The sequence below is a fragment of the Pseudonaja textilis genome, chromosome 1 (assembly GCF_049901715.1).
Source record: "Pseudonaja textilis isolate UNSWEBS1 chromosome 1, rPseTex1.2, whole genome shotgun sequence".
NCBI lineage: Eukaryota > Metazoa > Chordata > Lepidosauria > Squamata > Elapidae > Pseudonaja > Pseudonaja textilis.
Genome location: NC_141990.1, coordinates 154602532 through 154621558, shown reverse-complemented (window position 1 = coordinate 154621558; position 19027 = coordinate 154602532). Strand labels below are relative to the sequence as shown.

Genomic DNA, 19027 nt, shown 5'->3' with positions numbered 1-19027 from the left:
TATGGTTTTAAATGGTTAATGGATTAATAGTATATTTCACATTAAATAGCATTTACAATCAATCTTGCTCTTCAATATTAGCAGCAAGAGTAAAGCCTATGAATCATTCTATAGTAATGGTTTGGTTCAATCGAGATGTTAATAATTCTTCCCCCCCCCCCCATGGGTTTGCAGGAGTAATGATATTTGAACAATTATTTTTTATCATTTCTTTTTTATATTATATATTACTACATTTATAGCCCACCATTCCCCAAAGATTCTAAAGATAATGTGCTAATGTCCTCACTACAGCTGTTTTTGATGGTAGATGCTGAGCCCAAAGATATTCAGAGATTTCCATGGTCAATTGGAAAATTAAACCTAAATCTTCCTAATTTCACGTATGTTCCCACAAATTAGTGCATCTGGGCTCTAATTTACTTCCGAATAAAGCATATTAATGTTTTTATATGCTCTTCAGAAAACAAAGGATTGTCAGTCTGCACAATCAAAGGTTCTAGAAAAGCATCACAGTAAGAAATCTGGGTGCAAAATGATCCTTTCCTTTCCAATGCTTTGCCAAGATGATTGCATTAGTATTTCTGGAGAGAGAGGAAATGCTCAGCTCTGCTTTCTGCTGTCTGTTTGCTTCTTTCAAAAGATGTATTCACCTGTGTTTTCTAGCTGTTCCTTTTTTTTTTTTTTAACCTTCCCCACTTTTAGGAAAACTCCGTTGTGGTGAAAATATATTCATGTCAAGTCAACCTTTTGCATGGAGTGGAGTAGTTCAAGCTTGGTATGATGAAGTCAAAAAATTTGTCTATGGCATTGGAGCAAAGCCACCAAGTTCTGTTACTGGCCATTATACCCAGGTAGTACTTTTTCATATCTTTGCCGTTTCTATATACACCAAGTATAAATCCACAAAAATAAGATAAAAAGGTAGATTCCTTTGAATTAAGCTCAAGTCCTTGTTTGATCCTGAATCACTAAGCAAGGGTAGGCTTGGTTGTTACATAGGAAAATCATGGCTTGAAGCTAGACTGGAAAATTGAGAAAACACCCCACAAAAAGAGCTGAAGAAGCTTCTTGGGTGAGAAGCAAAATGTCTTCAAAGAAAAAGCAGAAAGTCCAGTTGCCTCTTGGAAAAAAAGTACCTTTGGGATAATCATGACCTGGATGGCTGAGAATTTCCACAGACATCGCATAAAAAGATAATAGCAAAACATTTCTTGTGCTGTAGCCAAAAAAACCAAGCTACTATGTCCTTAAAATCACTAAATAATTTCATAAACATGAGCAAAGGAACATCCTGGTTAAGAGTCATAGTCCCAGTGTACGTTGAGGAAAGGGTAAACTAGACTAAGTTAAAGTGTTGCAATGTTTTTGTTGATATTAAGTACTGATATGGAGTAAATGAAGGGTTGTAAACATACTAAACATGTTGTTGTTATTCACAATTAGCTGTCTATTCAGATCTTGACTTTCATGCAGCTGGGAAGGAAGAACTAGCTTGCTGGTCATAACATTTGACACGTAGACTGCTTTGGATGTGGTGGGGCACTTTAGAAAGAGATGGTCTATAAAGTTCAGGATGAAACAGTTTCATATTTTTCATTTTAAGTATATACTTTTAAAGCACAGAGGATGAAGCCTTACTTGTTCTAATATTTGCTTTGGTAAAACTTTTATATGAAATGATTGGAGAAGTTCTTTGTCCACTCATTGTTATTGTGATATACTGTATATACTACAACATGTTCGCATCTGGGTTTATTTTCTTACATGCCCCTCTGAAGTCCATATGTTTATTATCAATATTAAGCTTCTAGCATGTCAACATGTATGCATATTTTGTGTATCTACAGGTAGTTTGGTACAAAAGTCACCTTCTTGGTTGTGCTTCTGCCAAATGTTCTTCAACCAAATACCTCTACGTTTGTCAATACTGCCCAGCGTATGTATCAACTTGATTTGTCTCATCAAGACAGAGAGATAGGAGAAGGAGAATGTTACAAAGAAAGAGAGGGAATGAAAGGGCCAGGGGGAAACAGCCATGAGAAGGAAATCAAAGTTTCCCTCAGTTCTTTCTCTCTCTAATTAGCCAGGAAAATATTTTTGATGCTCTCTCACAAAACTTGACAGGGTTAAGATGAAGAAGATTCAATATTTTATAAGGTGTGGGAACAATGGTATAGATGGATAGATTGGAGATAGATTAAAGATAGGTAATTATTAAATGTAAGTAATAGACAGAATAAGAATGTAATTATGCATAAATTAATACCTGTAAATAATGCACAAATTATTGTCATATGATAAACACTACAAATAGCTGTTATTGAGTGATATATTTCTTATGATTTTAATGTAATAAAAGTTCAATAAAGTTTATTAAAAAAAACTTGAAAGAATTTACTGCCTTTTGGAGAAGATTTCAGAGTCAGGTCTTCCCCTTCGACGGTGCTGTCTGCTCTCTCAGAACTGATGACCCAAACCAGAGAGGCCAAGACAATGCAAACAAAGTCAATTATCTATTGATACTGAGTGGGGGTTTTGGAAATCATAAATAACATATAACACCATTCTGTTCATCTTTTTTCATTCCAGAGGGAACATCGTAGGTTCAATTGCTACTCCATATAAATCAGGACCACCTTGTGGGGACTGTCCTTCGGCTTGTGACAACGGACTATGCAGTAAGTTTTTTTTTAAAAAAAGTTCAATTATTAAATGAACATTTTTAAAGATCATGTCATGTCACCAAAGAACAGATTTTATTTGAAGAGCTAACAGCCTCTAGGTAGAATAACAGGCATAATGGAAGATGGTCAGCTATCCAGCAAGACAAACCTAGGCAAGACAACTGGACCACCACAAAATGAAACATTTATTCATGGGATAACCAGACATCTAGAGTTGCCTTGATGGTGCTTCTATATGAGCCCATACTAGTGGTTGCTGAGCCCAGACAATTGAATCAGAAAAGATGAGGATGATATCAATCCATTTTAGCTTATTAAGAATTTAAAATCCATACCAGGTTTCTCTGAATTTTGTTCAGGGTTATTGTTGAAACTAATTCAGCAGCTATATATAATTATTCTAATATATACTCTAAAATAATTACTCTAAGTACTAGAGTATTTCATTTTCATTTTAAAAATCTTCAGCTTTAAAGCAACCTATTAAAAAATACATATGTTTGATTCTGAGCTCTAAAACTTTGCATACAATTGTAAAATAATCCCTAGCAGTTATGCTTTTGGTAATGTCTCACTTTTATTCATGTTTCCTCTTTTTAAAATTTTCAGCAAATCCTTGCAAACATAACGATGACTTATCGAACTGCAAAACTTTAGTGAAAAAACATAAATGCCAGACTGAATGGATCAAGTCAAAATGCCCTGCTACTTGCTTCTGCCGCACTGAAATAATATAGCTGATCTCCCATACAGTATTTGTTATCTCTGCCAGAAAAATCCAAATTCCTATTAAAATCACGGCATCTTTTAGTATCAGCAAATTCTTATGTGACATTTGATTTCATATACCTTGCATGAGGGTCTTATGAATGCCTAAGGGAAACGTAAGCAGGAGTACAGGCGAGGGATGAAAACTGTAAGTTCAAAGGGCCATAGGAACAATCACAGGCCTGGGTAACATCCAAAAAATGCCACACTGTAAGCTCGATTAAAAGCAAATACTGAAGGCCTGAAAATAAGATCACCAAAATTCTTTGTACTCCAACTAAATCCAATCTAGAACTTTACTAAATCTGATCTAGAACTGATTTGATGCCTTTAATGCAAATTATATGCTAGGTTTTGGTGTTTTTAGTGTTTTAATTGGTTGTAGTTTATAGTTTAATATGATTTTATGATTTTTAATTTTTGATTGGGAGCCACCCAGAGTTGGATGAAAGATGGGCAGCTTTATAAATGTTTTAAATAAAAAAATAAATTCTGTGTAAAAGCAAAACATCCAATTGACTGGTCAATGTGTATACTTTATGTATCTACATGTGTGTTTTTGTGTGTTTGTAATTTGGTGTAACAATCTACCAAAATATTATAAAAAGGTAACCTTCATAAAGTGGTTTAATATCCCTGATGAGACTCTTAAGCCAGACATTCAACCAAAGGCCTACCTCAAAGCAGTAAATGTTTTCTTCTGCGTAAGTTTTTTTAGTGTTTTCATACTTAAAACAATAAGTTTTACATTAAAAAAAAACCACCTTGTAATGCAGAGCTTAAACATCACAAATTCTATATCATTTGGAAACGAACATAAGGGATAAAATCACCTTGTTGTCAGACTCAACACCTAGTGCAGTGGAGGTACATCTGTACTATTTGCTTAGCAAATAAGTAAATGGAAATAGCCTTATGTTGCCATCTTCTATATGTTTTTAACTTCCCAGTCATGTCCAGCTTAGACCTAGAAGTGTCAATGGGTTCCTATCCTTCTGCTTATCTAGTATGACTCTGCTTAGCCAGCACAGGAATGATCCCATTTATGGCTGAACTCTTTCTTCATTGAAAACAGAACTGCCAATATGAAATTGCTGTTATACAAATCTATGGTGAGGGAAGGGAAAGGATCATTTATTCTTCCTTCATTTATTCAGGTACTTATTCTGGCGGTACCTTAGTTCTACCTTATTACAATTATTGTTCTTGCAGAAAAAAGAGAGAAGTGGTTTAGGGCTGTCAAGCCAAAACTAGGGTTCCCACCAAAGCTGCCAAATGTATCACTCCATGAATTTGAGAGGTAGCCTTCAATTGAGTAGCTGCAGCACTTTTTGTAGTGAGCTCCACACTGGAAAAATGGCTTATTGAGTTAAGGGCTCTGCACAACTGAAGGATTGGCTTTCACAAGGTGGAACATTGGAATCCTAAAAGACAGCATTCGGCATCACCGTAAGTTGTTTTTTGATATCTCTCCCTGGTAAATCACTGCTTTACAGCACCTCTTCAAGAAATAGGTTGCTTCAATTTTGTCAGTGTCCTTGGGTGCATATTAGATCCCACAAGTTGGGCTTTCTCTCTCTCTCCTCTTCAGAGTTAAGAGTACATGGGACAAATGTATCTTGAGAAGAGATGAGCCTGGCTCCCCTTCCCTCTCCTGCTAATAGCAGCTGCTGTTCTATATGCAGGCACTGCAACTATTATTTAGTAATGATGCAAGGAACCTTGTCAGAGGAGCAATCTCTTAGCAAATTATGGTACGTGGAGTCTTATGCGTCAGAAATGTGTTCAGTAAAGCAAAGAAGAAAGGGTGTGTGCTGAACTGTGCCTAGCAAGTTTAGAAAAGTTTTCCTTCCCTGTGAAAGAAGATTCAGTTTTTCTGACTTATTCTCCGGGAGCTTGAGAATTTCTTTCAAATTTCTGTGGGTCAATCCTGAGCTTATGCTTATTATAATACTGGAGGTAGTAATAAGAAAGTTTGTGCTTTCTGTTACATACTTTGCATCGTTCTGAAACTTCTGTCTTCTTGGTTTGGAAAAGCTCAAGACTAAGATGCCCTTCCTTGTCTTCTAAATATTGATCATGCAATAAAAGATCAGACCAATAACTCTTGGCTACCTCATAACTTTAAAAAGTGGGGAACGCCCAAGTCCATTTTGGGGGATTTATTTATTGCAGTCTTTATACAGTTCTTACCCCACATTGGACACTCAGCAGTTAAAATATACATAAACAAAAAATTTTAAAAGTCCATAGCCACAACATCAGTAATTAGAAATATCTCAACAGCAATGATCGCATACTTCAAAAAAAAAAAACCATTTCAATAATCACATCATAATAACATAAAAATTATTCAGTAAAACTTTCCCAGCCTGTTTTGGCCACCTTTCTAAATATCAGAGAGAGCTGTCCTATATCTTCACAGAGATGTATGGCATGGCTCCATAGGGATGGAATTTATACAGAAAAACATGATGCTTCCATCATCACTTGATGACAAGGACTTTCGATGAATCCACTGGAGGGGTCAAGTCAACTTGAAGGAAATAGTCACATAAATGCTGAGAGGTCAAATCTTTAAGATCTTTCAAAATGAGAGCAGTTTGATTGTGCTTTAATTCTTGGTGGTTAGCCATTACCCTAATAAATTTAGAAAGAAAATAATTGATCCAAATAAATCCAACCAAGTAGAAAAATAGAAATTATCAGTTTGGGGAAGTTATTATACATGCCTTAGTTTTTCTTCCTGGCTGGATTATTTTAACTTTGGTTATTGAGTTCTTTTTGTATTGTTTTGGGGGTTAGGGTTTGTGCTGCTTTGTTTTCTTATAAATTGGTTAGTTAGCCACCCAGAGTTACCTGTTTCAATAATGGGGAATATTTCTAGCTCAAGGTTGAAATGAGCAGTCCCTGGTGCTTTTTGATCTTGGTTGTTCTGAGCTATGTATATTCATTTAAGCTCCTGAATGAAAGAGATAAATCTAATATATGAATTCTTGTCAGTAATTGAAATTATCATAGATACTGTATTATATCGCTTGCAACCTGACACACTTTTTAAGGGGATTTTTTTTAATATGACCACCCCCTTACACATGTCCTAGAGTAGCACATATTTTACATGTAGCAGGCTACCAGTTTACCTATTTCCTTATTATCTTGGGTTACTGATACAACATCAACTAAGAAAGATTCCCCTTCAAATACTGAGGCGTTCTTACTACTTAAAATAGATTGTATTAGCGGTGTCTCACTCATCTGGGCTCCAGTGATAAACATAAATTAATCATGATCGCTTTGGGGCAAGGCAAAAGTGGGAAAACTGTTCCATCCATGCTTCTCCTAGCACAGCAAGTGGGCTTTCTTTGACTGCCTAGAGTAGATAGTAGCCAAGTTCTTCTCAGTTCAATATCCATTATGGAAAGAGTATGGATGTATTCAGGTCTGGATTAACCAGTTTCTTAGGCAGTTTTTACATAAGATAGATAAGGGAAGACAATGTAGGAGATGACAAGGCAGAGAGAGGTCAATTTTGTCAAGTCTTGACTCCCTACATATCCACAAGAGATCTAACCCAGCACACCTTGAATTCCATTTACTCTTATCTACTGCCACTTTGCTTTGATTGTTAGTAGTTTAAATTCTGTAGAGCAGGGGTGTCACACTCAAGGCCCAAAGGGCTGGCCTGGAAATGGCAAAGGAGCAGCCTGTGGTGCCTCTGGCAGCCAAAATGGGGCATGGGGGGTCATGTGCAGCCCCTCATGCCCTGTTTTTGGTCTGGACAGCCTCCTGCAGCACTCTGCCAGCCAAAATGGGGTGCAGGGGAATGCGTGAGGCCCCAAATGCTCCATTTTGGCCAGCAGGGTGCTGCAGGAGGCCATCCAAGCTGAAAATGGGGTGCAGATGGGCTTGTGCAGCCCCTCCTGTACCCTATTTTAGCTGGCAGGGTGCTGCAGGAGGCATCAGTCCTATCTCCCCCCACACCCACACCCACCTGCCGGCCTGTAGAGAACTACAGTGCTGATCCGGCCCTCAAAGAAATCCAGTTTGACACCCCTGTTGTAGAGTGTTAACATGAAATAAACTTGTAGTGATTTGAACCATCTTGTTTCCTGATTTTTTTGTGCCTGACTAGAGAGAGAGAGAGAGGCAGACATGCCTTTGGCCAACTGGATACATTACAACCAACAAAGGTCACTAAACTCTCTTCTTCATTAGGAAGTGAGGCAGCCATACTTTACACAAAGACCCTGTTAGATATTTACATACACACCTCTTATTAGTTGGTCCACGGTGGCAGGAAATTAAAGAGCTGTCACTGGTTTTAGCCGCGAGCAGCTCCATTGTAAAAGGAGTTGCCAAGACTGCCGAACAGGGTTCTGAAACAATGTAATAAAGAAGTTAAGTGATTGGAGCCTCCCGCATTTTCTCTCTCATCCACAATCTAACACTGGAGATGAAGGTAGGATGCTGAGATAAGCGGGACCATGAACAGGTGGCTAACAACCGGACAAAGAACCCAACATGGCTGGAAACAACATGCCACCCGCTCCGTTCAATCTGTCAACTGAGGACTGGGAATCTTACGTCGACCGATTCCACATGTTCCTGGAAGGAGGCAAAATGATGAACATTTTGGAACAGAGGAAATAAGCTGTCTTCCTCACACATTGCTGCCCCACCATTTTCAAAATGGGCAAAGCTCCCTCGGCACCCAATGATGTAAAAATGATGCCATGGCCAGATTTAGAGAGGATCCTGAGGGCCCACTACACCTCACTGGTATCCAACCTAATCAAGAGACACGAGTTCTATAGGAGAGACCAGAAGGACGGAGAGAGCGTCAACGATTTCGTTGCCAACTTGAGGACCTTGCCAGGGCATGCAAGTTCCTGAACATGGATGAGGCAATGAAGGATTACGTAGTCCTGGGACTCAGGGACCTGACACTACAGAGTCACCTCCTCACAAAGCCTAAAATAACACTAAAGGAGGCCATCGAAGAAGCATCGGCCGTAAAAGTGTCCCAGGAATCTGCCGCAGCCATGAGGAAGATGAATAAGACTCCGCAGCCCCCACCAAAGGACACTGCTGCCATTCACCATGAGGACCTCGAGTCTGAGTCAGGATCAAATGACAACAAGGAAGTGAACCAACTACGTTCAGAAAGGCCCCAAAGAAACTGAGAAGGGAAGCGAAAGGAATTTTGGTGTGCAGGTTGTGAAGGTAATCAACTCTGATCACAATGCCGTTTCCGTGACACCATCTGCTAACGATGCGAGCAGAGAGGACACATCACAAGGGCATGCTGCGCATACAAGCCAAACAGCAGGAGGCCAAGACAAGGCACACCTCCAAGGAACCGAGAAAATCAACCAGAGAACCAACAGAGCTATTTCACCTGGGGCCAGCAGAACAACGAGTCGGCAACAGTGAGGAACAAAACACACTAGACAGTGACGGTGAGCCACTCCAGCACATCGAATGCCAGGAAGGTCCATGTCCAAGTCACGATAGAAGGTAAACAATGCCAGATGTAAGTGGATTCTGGATCTTATATGTCGATGGTGTCCTAGGACACCATTAAAGAACTAATCCCCAACCTCATACAAGACCAGCTGTGAAAACAGAGGTTCATCCTAAAAGATTATCAAGGGAACAAAATTCCCATCATTGGCATAGGGAAGTTCCGAGTGACCATCAGGAACCCCTCTGAAATCCTACCTTTAACCATGGTCGACTGGGACCGGCCCAGTCTACTGGGGCTTGAGTGGTTCAAACCATTGGGAATCTACTTCACAAGAATACACAGCATTAATGAAGACGAATAGGAAGACAATCATATGGAGGAATTTTGGGATGTGTTCGACGGAAAATTGGGCAAGTACTCAGAGTCCCCTGTTTCTTTTAACTTAGACCCAAACATATCCCCAATCAGACTAAAAGCGAGGCGAGTCCCATTCATGCTTAAACCAAAAATAGATGAGCAGTTAGACAAGCTCATCGCTCAAGGAATCCTAGAACCCATAGACCATGCAAAATGGGAAACACCTATCGTCACCCCTATAAAACCAGATAGATCTCTGAGCATCTATGCTGACTATCAGGCTACCCTTAACCATGCCCTACAACACAGTGCGTACCCCGTCTCAGTGGTGCAACACCTTTTACACTCCCTGGGGCGGGGTAAGATCTTTGCAAAGCTTGCTCTCACACAAGCCTACCAGCAGTTACCAATAGACGCTGAGACAGCAGAAGCCCAGACAATCATAACACACTGAGGGGCTTTCAAATGTAATCAACTACAATTTGGGGTCAGCAGGGCCTCCACAATCTAACAGGCCCTCTTTCAGTCCTGCACCAACACACTACTTCTACTACTCTTTCACGCCTGCACCAACACACTACTTCTACTATTTTGTTTCTCCCCTCTGAAGATTGCCTATTTTGCACAACAGATTTGCAAAGATGTTTTAATCTATCTGCATATATGAACAAGACTGATTCGATTCTCATGTCAGTTCTGTGTATGGTGGGTCTGGGATTCTTTCACAGAACCATTTTCAATCCAGAACATAACATGAATGAAAAAGGCGGAATTGATGTCTTTGCTACTAGATCTTGTATTCCTCCTACAGCTGGTACATATTGGAGATCAGACATAATGCAGGAAGGAAACCATTAGCCATTAAAGGTCTATTGTAAACAGCTTTCTGACTTTGTCATTTTAAAAAAGGAATTTGAACTGGAAAGAAAACCAGTTAATTCAATCTATAGCTCTGAAAAAAGGCTTACAGCAAAGTTTTCTCTGAAGGAAATAAGGTGCTCCACCTCATTGAGCAGCAGCTCAATCCTAAATCCATAACCACATCTTAAAGGATGTGACCTCTGGGCATGCATTGCACATTTGCAGAAGCCACTTTGGTTGGCTTCCCTACATAGAGTTGTTCGGCACATGCTTTTCTGTCAAGGAACTGCTACACTTGAAATGTACTAAAACAACCTATCAAACTCTCCCCAGTCCTAGACTGGGTTGGTAAAAATCTAAACACTTTATTCTTTCTCCGTCTTTAAGAGAGGAGACTCAGGAAAAGATACACCTCATTTTGTCCTATTCACTTCTAATCTAGATGCCCCTTTCAAATCAAAGGGGCAGAACAGCAAAAATAGTATCATGTATTGAAATGAGTACAGATTAACTCCAGGGCAGAAAATAAGCCTCCCTCAACAGAACAGCCTAACATAGATTTTAACAGCCAGGGACCAAATCTCAAACCTTGTCTGAATGCTCTGAATATTTTACAGCTGCAGAGGAATTAAACTAGGCCTCAGTTTGATAGACATTGTTCCTGTAAATGCAGAATTGGACAGACTGTGAGCTGACAACTCTTAAGCATGAGGTAGAACAAAGGAAAGGCAGATTTGGAGTGTATATGGCAAATTGTTTTTATAGCAAGGGACTCGCAGAATAAGATTGCTGATCTATACTGAAATTTAAAGATGTATGACAAGAAATCCATTTGAAAAATAATCTGCTAGAGAGAAGTAAAGTCACACACCTTTTGGAAATTCAGTTTTTCCTTAGCAGCACAGCTTTATTCTTTTTTCAGGAAGTCTTAAATTCAATTCAAATTAAGAGCTCAGTGTGGTTTAATTTTTAAATGCTAAAATGAGGCTGCCCTCTCCTGGACACATTTTAACTGCAAACCCAACAGCCTTACACTGTTCAAGTAGCAAAAATGGGATTCAGGAAGTGGACATTTAGAGCAGAGGATTCAGAAGTCTGAATTTTAAGCTGTAGATGAGGAAGAGGTGTCATATTGGACATTCTTCATGTCAAGTCATGTAATATTCATTCTTGTCATTAGTGCTAGTAACTGCTGTAAGTGCTTTTGTTTTTTAGATCAGTCATCATTGGAATAAATTAATTCCAAGGGGATTTAAATGTACCTAACTATCTGGGGCAAAACAGTTTCTGGGCTGGTGCCTTAACTACTATCCAAAACTGGCTCTATTTAAAAAAATATGGAAATATAAAAAGCAGAAAATGAATCTATCATGGATAGAAATTCAGTAAGAATGTTGTAGTAACAAAAGCCTATAATTCACTTTAATTTTCATTTAGACTTTTCAATATAATCAAGAGACATTTGCCATTCTAAACTTACTAATCAAGTATCAATAGCAGTTAGACTTATATAATGCCCCCATACTACTTTACAGCATTCTCTGGGTGGTTTACAATGTCAGTAAATTCCCCCAACAATCTGGATTCTCATTTCTCGGAAGATGGAAGACTGAGTCAACTTTGAGTCCTATCAGGATCAAACTCCAGGCTGTGGACAGATATTGCCTCAATACTGCATGTTAACTACTGCACCACCAGGGCTCAGTGTTGATCGAAACGGCAATCCTGATTTCAGTTGAATTCTCTACTTCGATCTGTTAAGAATGGCAATCTTTCAATCTGTGGTAAATAGCTAACTTGACCAGGACTTTTTTTTTCTGAGGGACACTCAAATTAATAGTGGAATAATCTTTCCTCAGAAGTCCAGAAAATGACCAGCTAAATTCATTTGAGATTATATATAGATATAGATATATATTCAGAATGCGTGCAGTCTGCCTGACTTAGCCAATAGCCTGGGCTGAGAGTTTTAAGCATCAGTAAATGCAGATCAAGCTGGTTTCACAACAAAAGCCATGATTTTCAACTCAAGGGAGCAGCAGCAGAATAGCACATGTGAAACCCTCAAATACTAGGAAAAAACAATACTTTAAAATCGATCATGAGATTTGTTTCACATTCAGAACTCATAGTGGCAATTCTGAGGTTTGAAGATCCTTGTAGTGAAAACATTTTCCATTCTTTGTAGAACAAGTATTTTCAACTCTGCATGTTTTTTACTTACCACAAAGAACTTGGGTTTAATTACATAGCACGTTAATAGCTTAAGGTATGGCTTGTCTACATTCTGTGAATCTTGGAGATGGAAACTATACACAGCCTGAAGTGTGTTCGTTTGCATTCAAAGACTTCATTTGAGGGTGTGATCTTGCATAGACATAAGGGCAGCTTGTTTCTTTTAATGTTGTTTCATCCATTTCAATGCCATCAATTTTCTTTCTTGGATGGAATATTTTATATAGAGATTGAAAGGCTCACTGATTATACTTTTCACATTCTTTTATATTGGAAGCTGCTTCTGGATTTTTATTTTTGTAATGTTTCAAAATCAGGGTTTTAACTTTGGCATTTGGCTTGCATTAAGTTAAGTTAAGTTTACCACCAGGTAAACATGCCATAGGATGTAAATGGATATATAAACTGAGGACAGGTGTGGATGGGACTGTTACCCATAAAGCCAGGTTAGTAGCACAAGGGTTCAATGAGATAGCAAATGACTATGATGTGGTGTTTGCACCTAGTCTGAAGGCTACTACATTAAGGGCAGCATTAGTGCGGGCAGCTAAAGAGAAATATATTGTAAATAATTTAGATGTTCATTCCAACAGAAGAAGCGGAGGGCCAAGGGTGTGGTCTGGGTGCTTTAGGGGCTGGAAGCCCCTGCCCGAGCCCACCAGATGTCAACAGAACGGTCCATTCACCCTCTCCCCCCCACCCCCTTCCCTATAAAGACCATGGGATCTCCCATCACCTTTGCCCGCAGAAATGTTGCTGAAGCAGATCTGAGTGGGCTTATCTTTATCCTGGTAAGAACTGCGATTGCCATGGGGGTTGCGCTTCCCTGTGGCCGCATTCAGAAAGGCCCCCTTTGTGCTTGCATTCTCTGGCATGTCTGCGCCCAGATGGCTGCTCAGTCTTCCGATGGAGATGGATTCTTTTTCCCAAATCCTGGAACCCACACCACCAATGCTTCCCCAAAGCTGATGCGAAGCTTCCAGAACGTGCCAGCAGCGGTTGGAGAAGAAAGGGCCTTTCAACAGTCCCTCTACTGGAGCTAAAAAGAGGTTCCATAGAGGGCTGTCTTCATAAGTGCCTGAGTTCCAATAAACACTAGAAAGCATGGACTTTTTTTTTTCAAGTAGTGACCTCTGAAAAACAAAATAACAAATTTGGCCTGTGTGCATAAATGTCTTCCAGAAGCTGATGCTGAACTATTTTAAATACGCCAGAGAGTAATGCCATACAGTGAGTAAAATTGGCATCTAAAGCAGGGGTGGGATTCTACCAGTTGTTATGAGTCTGTGCAGTTTGGAGAACTGGTAAATCACACCACTGGCTGGCCCTGCCCCTTCCTGCCTGCCTACTTGCCCCACCCCGCCCAGTCATTCCTCATCTCACCCACCATTGCTAACCTGCCTTCACCCGCCATTGCTGCCTGCCTTCCACCACATCCCTGATCTCCCTGGGTGAGTGAGCCTACAAGAAAACTCCAGTCGAGATGACTCCCGGGCCAGCCTAAGCCACTGTGCTGTCTCACCACATCCCACCCTGTCCCCAAGCTTGCCTGGTGGCTGTTCTGGCCAAGGAGAGGAGAGAACATATTCCTCCTCCCCCTGTCCAGGAAGTAGCTGGCACGGGGCCATGACCATTCTGGCCAAGGAGAGAACAGAATGTTTTCCTCCTCCCTCTGGCCAGGAAGTAGCTGGCGCGGGGCCATGGCCATGCTGGCCAGGGAGAGAACAGAACATTCTCCTCCTCCCCCTGGCTGGGATATAACTGGCGCGGGGCCATGGCCATCCTGGCCAGGGAGAGAAGAGAATGTTCTCCTCCTCCCCTGGCTAGGAAGAAGCTGGCGCGGGGCCATGGCCATCCTGGCCAGGGAGAGAAGAGAATGTTCTCCTCCTCCCCCTGGCTAGGAAGAAGCTGGCGCGGGGCCATGACCATCCTGGCCAGGGAGAGAAGAGAATATTGATTGAGTCTGGGACAGCTGACAGCAGCTGCAGGGAGCAGAGCCTGGAAGCCCCAATGCACCATGTGTGTGGCCTCATGGATGGCAGGGGGGGACTGGTCCCAGAAGGCCCGACACCACCAGAATTGCCATTTGCTGCCTCGCTGCTGCTGCATCCCCCACCCACTGCAGGGTTTTTGGTTTACCTGGGATGTGAACAGACTCGGAGCTTGATGCCTTTGAGCGAGGATAAGGGGCGTGTGTGTGTGTGTGTGTGTCTAGAGTGAATGGAAAATTCTAACGGGCTGGATGGCTTTGCGTGGCTACCGATGGACTGTGTGATCCTAAAGTGCCAGGACTCAAACAAGCAAGTTCTAACCATGAGTGGTTTATGTTACTTTTTCCCATTACCCTCTACCCAATAATTATATATGATTTTTCTGTCGATGCTGTTATCAGTGTCTCCCATTTTTCCTCATTTTGCCTTTGTCACCCATTTGTATGGTGTGGAAGTGCTTTGTATGGACTTAATGTACATGTGGTTGATCTATGTCAAGAATCTTCAAACTTGACAACTTTAAGACTTGTGGACACAGCTGGCTGGAGAATTCTGGGAGTTGAAGTCCCCAAGGACTTAAAGTTGCCAAGTTTGGGGACCTCTCGACTAGATTATCAAGGAAGAGAGAATAACATGCAGCAGATGCCTAACAAAATTTAGTAATACTGCAGATTGGCTGGTTACATTGAAATCAGGTGCAAGATAATGATGGTAGGGAACTTATTGGGCAGTTTAGTTTGGTATTTATTTCAGTAGGCTGATTTTAGAAAGCTAAACAGGATCAGACCTGGTAAGTAATTGGCTGGGAAGCCAACACAAAATAGGGTGTGGGACAGGGGTGGGATCTGACAGGGTTAACTACCAGTTTGGTGATTTATGAGGTTCGATTATTTATGATGTGCTTCGCTGCACGCTGCCGGCGTGCCTGTAAATCATTATCAGCATGCTGTGTGCAGAGAAGCAGCTTTGGAAAAACCCTTTTTTCCTGCTTTTTTAACTGCAGCTGTGCCTCGCACAGCAGCTGAAGTTGAAAAAATCAGAAAATAAAGGTCAGGTAAGAGCTTGGGCGGGCAGATGGGCAAAAACATCAGCAGACATAGAACCAGTTCTATGCCTGCTATTCTTCAGAGCTACTGGTTCTACAGAGGTAGACAGAACTGGTAGAAACCCACCCCTAGTGTGGGGAGGAATGGGGTTGGGAAGGAAAGAAGGAAGGTAGGATAAGATAACTTTTATTGTCATTTTTTTACTGTAAGTACACTGGCACACATTAAAAGTAATATATATATGCATATCCATACACATACATAACACACATATACACATGCTACATGCGCACGTGCGCACACATACACACACACAAAGTCATTGCCCATTTTGAATACATAGCGGAAAGGAAGAAAGAGTATTGGATACATATACACAAATGAAAAAAACTGGAAAGAAATAGGATTATAAAATACCAGCTTCCAATCTTAGCAGTTATAGATACGAAAGAGAAATGAAAAACAGAGAGAGGGAGAAAAAGATGAGAGAGAGAGAGATGAGAAAGAGAGAGGGAGAAAGAAAGACAGACAGAGACAGAGATACCTGTTTAAAAGAAAATAGAAAAATGGCTCTTTGAATGTTTAAGGTTGCAGACCCCTGGGTGAGGCAAACACCATGTTAAATGAACCTTGTGGTCATTAAGCAAACACTGGTTGTTAAACAAGTCCATTTTCCCCAATGGGCATTTTTAACCAGAAAACAGAAGGAATTGTTGGAAACTGGCAAAAAAACATAGAAAACCTCAGTCACAAGACTGTGTGGGATGTTGTAATGGTCATAAGTGTGTGTGTGTGTGTGTATAGCTGTCAAAACACCAAAAACAGGTCAAGTAGCTCTGGGGAGCTCAGTCGTAAATTAGAACACTTGCTAAGCACCTGGCCATTAAGCGAGGACCACTTATATTTGGTTTATCAGTCACATGACCACCTAGCCACGCCCAGTCAGTCACATGATCATCTAGCCACGCCCAGTCACATGACCACCTAGCCATGTCAGTCAGCCAGCCACACCCACCAAGTCACATTACCACCAAGCAACACCCACAATTTAGGCCACGCCCACAGAACTGGTTGTTAAGAAATTTTAATCCCGCCCTTGCCCTCCATCATTGTCATTCCTTACCCACTGGCAACTGGGTGCTGGTCAAGATTTTCCAGCGAAAGAACTAACTGACTCCTCGTTGGAAGGGCCCATTTCAGATTCTCCTGACTACTAACACAGCTGTGAAGTGTCAAGGTCTGCTTTCCTGGGTGCACACATCGCACTGTAAGAAAGTACCTGCCCCAGACGAGGGAAGTGTTCAACCAACATCAAAGGACCACACCAAGGCAAAGACTGAAGCTTTGCCCAACAGGGAGGCAAGTGCTGGTAACCTCTGCCCCCAATCATCCTACAACCTTTGTTAAAAACAGTGAAAGGTCAGTTCAGTGTCATCCTTGCCTCCTGTATCAGAGTGACCGACTCTACAAAGCAACCAACTCTCTTCATACTCTACATCAATGACCCCTGTGATCATATTAAGAGCAACTGCGTTCTCTTTGCTGATGGTGTAAAGCTGTTCAATGCCACAGACAATACTGCTACCCTACAAAAAGACCTTGATTATGTATCAGAATGGTCAAACAAATGGCAACTTCAAATCTCAACAAATAAATGCTCTGTCCCACATATTGGCAAAAAAATCAGAAAATAAAATACAGGCTGAATAGTCAAGACCTTATTCAGGATCCAAGCTCTGTAAAGGACCTTGGAATACTCATCTCTAATGATCTAAGTGTACAGCCTGCTGTAACTACATAGCCAAAAGGGCATTAAGAGTTGTTAACCTAATCCTATGTAGCTTTTTCTCTGGTAATATCACACTACTAACTAGAGCATTCAAAACATCTGTTAGACCAATACTTGAATACAGCTCATCAGTCTGGAACCCACATTACGTATCTGATATTAGCACAATTGAGAAAGTCCAGAAATATTTCACAAGAAGAGTTCTCCACTCTTCTACTCCTTGCAGAATACCTTACGCCACCAGACTCGAAATTCTAGACCTAGAAAACCTAGAACTACGCCGCCTTCGGTCCGATCTAAGTATAGTATATAAAATCATACATTGCAATGTCCTACCAGTCAATGAATACTTCAGCTTCAACCATAACAACACAAGAGCACACAATAGATACAAACTCAAGGTTAACCGCATCAAACTTGATTTCGGGAAATATGACTTCAGTAACAGAGTGGTCAATGTCTGGAATACTCTACCTGACTCTGTGGTTTCTTCCCCAAACCCCCAAACTTTAACCTTAGACTGTCTACTATTGACCTCACCCCTTTCCTAAGAGGTCTGTAGGGGGCATGCATAAGCGCACCAATGTGCCTACCATCCCTGTCCTATTGTTTCTTTTTATTTTTCTTATATGTACCCATTTCATGTATTCATAACTATGTATATACTTATACCCATTATCTTGTAAGTGATTGACAAATCAAAATAAATAAAATAAAATAAAAATAAATGGAAACGCAGTGATGATTACAGGCCAGAGCTTGCATCAGAAAAGGCTTAATGCCCACTGTATGTACAATAGGGATGTTACTTTTGCTCAGTATTGCTTTGCACTTTCTCAGAGTGTTATATTTTTGGGGAGTCGGGGTATGTTTGGGAAAGTGCCTGTTTTTGAGGATGTAACTTTCATACCTGACCCAATTATTACTACCATCACTATGCCCCAATGTAACCCTCAGATAGCCCCCCTGTACATCAATTTTGGGCCAAATGAGCCCAGACAGAAAATTTTGAAAACAATGCTTACCTATCACTTATTGAATCTTATCGGGCGGCTCATGATAACCACAATTTGGCTGATTGCTGGATATGTAACTATGCTGGAGGTGAAGACAAGGTGGTGTCCATGTTTGCAAAACCCTTTCAAAATATTTGGTATCAGCAAAATGTGGTGGCTAGCGGGGTAAAATTGATCTCTGATCATCTTCCTTCCCTGGGCATTGCTGGAGATTCTGAAATAAAGTCATCGCCTCCCAACACAGCAATTCCCCTTCTTGAAGCAGAAAAAGGGGGTTATTGTTTTGAGTCAACAGGAATTCACATTAGGGAACAGCCTACTATCATAGTTGGGCACAGTCAGTGTAGACTCACTATTAAAGCCTCTGCTGAGTGGAAAACATTTCCTGGGGACAGAAACATAAGACCATGTAACTTTGCAATGTCTGCTACTGCACTAAAGAAGGTTAAGTGGTGCATTCCATCTGAGGGGGACTCCTGCAGATATTCCCCATGGCACAAGTATCCTTGTTTTGACCATGATTTGTCAGGAGCGGTATCCGCTGGTGTAGGAATATTTCCATATCAAAGCCAATCAAAGCCAATTGAAAACCCTACCTAAGGAACCATTTGTCACAGCATGTTGCTACAACCATAACTCTACTCAGTGTGAATTTCACACTTGCAGAGGGAAAATCAAGAGGAGTCAGAGTGTGGTGCTCCTGTATCTTGGACTTAAAGCTCAGGAATGGGGACAGGCTTCTGTAGGGGAGATTTTGGCATTTGCTCCTGGCCGATTCATATTTGGCATTATTGCTCCACCAGGGTC

The 19027-nt window shown here is 40.9% G+C and overlaps 2 protein-coding genes across 3 annotated transcripts in view; both read left to right on the top strand.

Annotated features, from left to right (window-relative positions):
- Positions 1-19027, top strand: part of LOC113444210 (cysteine-rich venom protein pseudechetoxin-like) — a 50616-nt gene that overhangs the window by 23716 nt on the left and 7873 nt on the right. Inside the window, exons 5-8 of one of the 2 annotated variants that reach the window (XM_026712848.2) lie at positions 706-854; positions 1851-1939; positions 2593-2681; positions 3297-3963. In XM_026712848.2, coding sequence (XP_026568633.1) covers positions 706-854; positions 1851-1939; positions 2593-2681; positions 3297-3424 — 455 coding nt within the window. In that variant the 3' untranslated portion in view covers positions 3425-3963. Of the gene's footprint in view, positions 1-705; positions 855-1850; positions 1940-2592; positions 2682-3296; positions 3964-19027 lie in introns of those variants that run through there. The other variant, XM_087939187.1, reaches the window with a different exon arrangement.
- The window catches only part of LOC113444211 (cysteine-rich venom protein ophanin-like), a 54813-nt gene continuing 39390 nt past the window's right edge, over positions 3605-19027 (top strand). Inside the window, exon 1 of the mRNA XM_087938976.1 lies at positions 3605-4904. The gene's annotated coding sequence lies outside the window, so the exon portion shown is untranslated. The remainder of the gene's footprint in view (positions 4905-19027) is intronic.